This window comes from Lactuca saligna, chromosome 2 (assembly GCF_052625555.1).
Source record: "Lactuca saligna cultivar CGN05327 chromosome 2, ASM5262555v1, whole genome shotgun sequence".
In the NCBI taxonomy this organism is placed as follows: domain Eukaryota; kingdom Viridiplantae; phylum Streptophyta; class Magnoliopsida; order Asterales; family Asteraceae; genus Lactuca; species Lactuca saligna.
This window is the reverse complement of record NC_136418.1, coordinates 34,255,274-34,261,363: the sequence shown is the minus strand read 5'-3', so window position 1 is coordinate 34,261,363 and position 6,090 is coordinate 34,255,274. Positions and strand designations below refer to the sequence as shown.

Genomic DNA, 6,090 nt, shown 5'->3' with positions numbered 1-6,090 from the left:
AAGGAACCAAGAGGAATCACATCTTCGGAACTCCCCTTGCTCCTGATCTCGCTTACTCCAGAAGGTCTAGAGCTTGCTTCAGAACCTCGCTCCAGAAGATTTTGCAAGTGCTTCCGAATCCCTAGCCAGCTCACACCTCGGTCCGGACCTCCAGACTTCGCACCATGCTCCGGATTAGAAGAAAGAGCTTCGAAAATTGCCAGTTGACTCCGGATCCTTGGAGAATGATTCCGGACACCTCCTACACCCTTCGGACCTTCACAGAAACAACACTACACTCCGGATTTTCATCATTTTCGGAGATTTTTATCATTTTAAGACATTTTGACGCCGAAAATCACACCAAACTTGTATTTTTCATATCCTAAACCCCTTAAACACTTGTTTTATGACAAAATCAATTATTTTAAACATATCTATATAAAATAATACGCAAGATTTTAAGAGATTTTTAGAAGAGGAAGGGGATGAATTTATGATGTGATACTAATTCATCATTTCCTATGCAAATCCCAAATAAACACACATTATCCATAAGAAATTAAGCTTTACCCACCAGCTTTCCAAGCAAATGTCAAGTCACCCTTGTCCTTCCTTTAGATATGTTAACTCCTTTCCTCTCCAAGTCCCATTTCTCTCATTCACCTTTAGTAAACTCCCAAGAAACCCTCAACACCTTCAAGCTTCAAGCTCATCCATTCATGGGAAATTCCTAGATTTCTTTGGTGAGTATTTTATCCTCTTTAAACAACTACTCTTTCCATTATTCTAAGATTTCATTATATTTACACACAAAAATTATTCTTAGAATCCTCTAGAGTTTTAAGAATCTTCCAAGTTTTGGAGCTTCGAAACATCCTCATCACTCATCAAAATCACCCAGCAAAGATAACCAATGTGAGCTTCATACCCCACATTTTTCTAAATTTTTATTGTTTTTGGGGAGAGAATACAAGTAAAATCTTGTCTAAGTCCTTGGATAATTGCATATATTTGTATGTTTAGTATGTATATTGAGATGTTATTATATTATAACAAAATTTTCATGAATGTGAGTTCAAAAATTATATGAAAATCTTAGAAATTTTTACAAAACCACCTCCCAAGATTTTAAATGTGTACATTCATACCCCCTTACTTCATATCTCTATATCTAAAGATAAAAAGTTGTTGAAATACACTTATAAGATGACACAGTTGCTAGGATCTTCAATGTTTGGGACTTTATGGCCATCAATGATTATTTTTGAAAGCTATTAGGGGGTATTTCATAAATAGTTGACATTAGTATTTGCGGCAAGAAAATATACAAATAGAGTGGTTATGACAGAAAAATTTGTATGTCATACAACTGCTGTCATAAACTCACACAAGTCAAAGTTATATATATAAATCACAACTTGGTATTTTTCGATAATTTGAGTCGCACATAGTCTTTTATAAAGAAAAAGGAGTTGTTTGCCGGCTTTGATAGTATTTGGATCATTTTGATAAATATTTCAAAGTGGATTAATTCCAATAAATGAAACGAATGAAACGAAATATCTAGTTACAACTACAACTATTATTATTATTTATTTAATAAATAATGATTTTCACGATTTACACAAAGATCAGTTAGTCTTCTAGTCAGATAAAATCTTCATAGTGCATATATTAATACAATATTGTACACTTTAAGTCCTGTAAGAGTTATAAGTAGAGTCTCTTAAAGGAAGAGCGGGAATTTGTGTATACATCTATACGGTTTGACACCCCACACCTTCGTTATTCGTTACAGCTAGATCGGCCAGTCTAGGGTGACAAATGTCTTGAACAAAACTGACGCCTGAAGAACATCATAATAGGCACTCCATCACATCAGTATGCTTTTAACGACTAACTAGAATATATCAGAAATGTGTTTATGCAAAATTCACTTTCGGCTTACAATTAACTATGTTTTGAATACCGCAACAAAACCTTTTTCACACAGTTGTTATGATTTTTCGAAAGGTACTATTTTTATACATCAGAGAATATAGGATTTTCTAGGAGAAACGATTTATTACGTTTTCGAAAACAATGAATTAAGGTATACATGAAACTATATTCGAATAGAAACAAGACTCACAAGTATTTTGATAAGAAAATATTGGATTTTATGGATTTCTAAACTATCATCGAAGTTTTATACACAAATTCCTATGAACTCACCAACATATTTTATGTTAATGCTTTTCAAATGACTTGTATTCTCAAGAAATCAATAAGCAGGTTTTGGATCACAGAATCAAGATTAATTTGCTGTGTTTTGGAAATTTGTTAACTGATGTCTCTTTTGTGTAAACTTTGAGAACATAAACATGATGTAAAAGAATGTAAGCTTGTATTATTGATGTATGATGTTTGGGTTTTCTATGTTTCATTTGTATACATTTGTTATAATACTGCTCAATGATGTCACTCGCCTCCGAACGTTTCCGTCGTTCTGGTTCGGGGGTGTGACAGATCGGTATCAGAGCATTGTTTATAGTGAACTAGTATCTCTAGCGATAAAAGATATACAACTGTAAATACAATGGGACTAAAACACTCTGATTAAAAGTATACATACTTGCTAAGATTATATCATAACAAAAACATACAAGATTACTTAAAGGTTTAACACTACAGTCATACCTGGACCGTTATGTAATCATATCCGGAATAAATGTAGTCTGATCAACTATAATTATTTGAGATATGAACAACATGTGTTCAGGAGTGGTAGTGATGCTGCAACAAATCTAAATTTTCTCAACTCGTTATCTAAAAGTTTTAAGAACCAAACCTAAAATAACTAAAATACTATAGGAGTATTTTGACACACTATCTATTTCCTCATACTCACTTATTCTTGCACAGACGACATGATAGGATTTCACCACCCTGGAGACCCATACTTTCCCAATCAGGTAAATGGAGGTTGAATTGAAGAAGACCCAGAAGAAGACCCCGAGGAACCTATGGAGGATCCTGAAGAACTAGAAGAGTTTGAAGAAGCAGACATCGATGAAGAAATCGAGGAGGATGATGAGGAAGAGGTTGAGGAGGACGAGGAATCAGAAGCTAAGTCTGAGGTTATCAAACCTCCCTACATGGCAAGGGTACCACCGTATAGGATGGGCTACAATAGCCCCACGCCTCCTTGGGCTGACACTATTGAGAGGTAGGGCCGATGCTAGGGTCAACAACCATCATTTGGAATGAACCGAAATTACTACGATCTTCGGCATGGAGAACCAGCGGATCGCGCACTTCCTGTCATGGTCAGACGTATTAGGGACATCGACGACCAGAATCAAGTGACCATCGATTGGGTAATGCAGATGTGGGCGGCCATGCAGATCACAGATGCTCGAATGCGAGACCTCAAGCGAGACTTCTATCCAATGAAACGACTTGTAGAAGATCTTTGCACTACATGAGCGGAGGTCAGAGAATACTAGGAGCGACACATTGCTTTGGAGGAGTGTGTATGGACCACCAAACGTAGGTTAGCTAAGCTCTAAGGAGCATCCACCTCATCGTCAGCACCACCGGAACCGACTCGTCGCAACTAGTATCTATTTGCTAGCTACCATATCGACTTTCTTCTGTGCACTACTCTATGTATTTTTGTATCAGCTTTTATTTCAATGTACGTATTGTACACCTTTTAAAGGCATAATTTTCATGTACTCAAGAAATTATATTCAATGAAAAGCGGATATATATTTTCTTATGGTATGAATTCCCAATTTGCACTCTATTGCTACCATTGCATGTTGAATCTATTCACACACTTGTTCGTATGCACCCAAATCACCGATATTGTTCTATAATCAAGAAATCATGAAACAAATACATTGGAAACTCATTGTCTTTCTGATCCATGGTAGAAAGATACCGAGGAGACCGATCTGTAGGAACAACAGCACAACACCACCACCACTGCCGCCACTGCTGGAGATGAACTCTGCGACCTTTCAAGCGGCAGTGTCCGTAGCAGTAACAGCGGTGTTAGCTCAGAATAAAAATGTCAAGGGACGAGAAGCTCCCATCAAGGGATGAATTAAGGGCCTATAAGGGTCTGTACCTGCAAGGAATTTACCAATGCAATACCCCGCACGTTGAATGGGACTAGAGGAGTTATCACTTTGAAACGATGGATCGAAAAGGTAGAGTCAGTGTTCGAGATATGCAAATGTCCGGAAGGGAGTAAAGTCAAGTCTGTGGCCTGCATCTTCATCGACCAGGCATTGTCAATGTGGAACGGTAACATTGAGGCCATGACACTCCCCGTTGCAAATGCTATGTCCTGGGAAAAACTCAAAGAGATGTTAATCACCATGTAATGTTCCCGAGGGGAAATACAAAAACTCGAACAAGAACTATGGACCCTTACCGTGCAGAACTCGGACATTGACGCATATATCTCAAGGTTTAACGAACTTGCACTGCTGTGTTCTGGTATGATTACGTCCGAGGGAAAGAAAATCGAACGATTCATCTAGGGATTGATGCCTCCTATTCAGGGCAACATGATTTCCTCAAAACCTGAGACCTACGACAGTGCAAAGCGTCTGGCCAAGAAACTTTATGATCACAATGATAAGAAAAGTACCAAAACAACCGAGGGAGAGAGCAAACAAGAAGGAGGGAGTAAGAAGAACTAGGGGAACAAGTGAAAATTAATACATAATTCAAGGCCATCCAAGAAACCATACACAGTAGCAGTCCATACTGCTACTGATCTAGTTGCACCAACCCCAACCGCCCCCACCTCAACCACAACAACACCAGCAAAGTCATATGTGGGTTCTAATCCAAAATGTGACAAGTGTAAATATCACCACTATGGGGCATGCAATGATTTACAATGCACCAATTACAACTGAAAAGGACAAAATTGTCCAGTATTGCAAGATGCCCCCACAACAAAACAAGCAACCCAATGACAACAATGTCGGAGCCAGCCACGCATGTTATGGATGTGGGGAAACCGGCCATTTTAAACGCAACTGCCCCAAGAACAACAATCAGAATGCAGGAAGGGTCTTAACCATGGGGCAAGGAGAAGTGGTCCAAGATCCAACAGTGGTGACTGATACGTTTTCCCTCAACAACTCTTATGCGCATGTTTTATTTGATAGTGGTGCCGAACGAAGCTTCGTAAGCCATAAATTCAAGCACTTATTAAATCAAAACCCTCACAAATTGAATGAAACTTATATGATCGAGATGGCCAAAGGTAAAACACAATCAACCAACGATGTCTACGTAGGGTGCACAATAATGTTAAATAATCACTCTTTCCCAATCAGTTTGATGTTTGTTAATATTAGGAGTTTTAATGTGATTACTGGCATAGATTGGTTAAGACCCCACCATGCTGAAATTAAGTGTCACGAGAAGGTCATTCGTCTTCACCTACCTAAAAACACCCTAATAGTCTATGGAGATAAAACCAACTCAAACCTCCGACTCATTTCTTGCATCCAAGCACAAAAGTGCTTGCATAAAAAGAATCACGCCTTTCTCGCTCATGTTGTGGATAAATTAAAGGAGGAGAAAAGCATTAACGATATTCCTGAAGTACGTGACTTCCCCGATGTATTTCCTGAGGAATTGCCTGGAATACCTCCCAAGCGCCAGATCGTGTTCCGAATCGATCTCGTACCTGGAGCCACCCCTATCGCCAAATCATCCTATCGATTAGATACTGCCGAGATGCAAGAGTTATCTAGCCAACTGAGCGAGCTTCTCGACAAAGGGTTCATCAGGCCGAGTTTCTCACCTTAGGGAACTCCGATTCTTTTTGTTAAGAAGAATGATGGGTCTTTTAGAATGTGTATAGTATATCGAGAATTAAACAAGCTCACTGTCAAGAATTGATACTCGCTTCCCCAAATCGATGATCTATTTGATCAACTTTAAGGAGCCAGTTACTTTTCTATGATAGATCTGAGGTCCGGATACCATCAACTAAGAGTACGAGAGGAGGATATCCCAAAGACTGCCTTCTAAACCCGTTATGGGCATTTTGAATTCGTAGTCATGCCTTTTGGTCTCAGAAACGCGCCTGTA

The 6,090-nt window shown here is 38.7% G+C and overlaps 1 protein-coding gene across 1 annotated transcript; it reads left to right on the top strand.

Annotated features, from left to right (window-relative positions):
- The first annotated feature begins 4,860 nt into the window (after nucleotides 1-4,860).
- Nucleotides 4,861-5,805, top strand: LOC145029642 (uncharacterized). The gene has a single exon (XM_078978135.1). The coding sequence runs from the start codon at nucleotides 4,861-4,863 to the stop codon at nucleotides 5,803-5,805; it is 945 nt and encodes a 314-aa protein (XP_078834261.1).
- The last annotated feature ends 285 nt before the right edge of the window (nucleotides 5,806-6,090 follow it).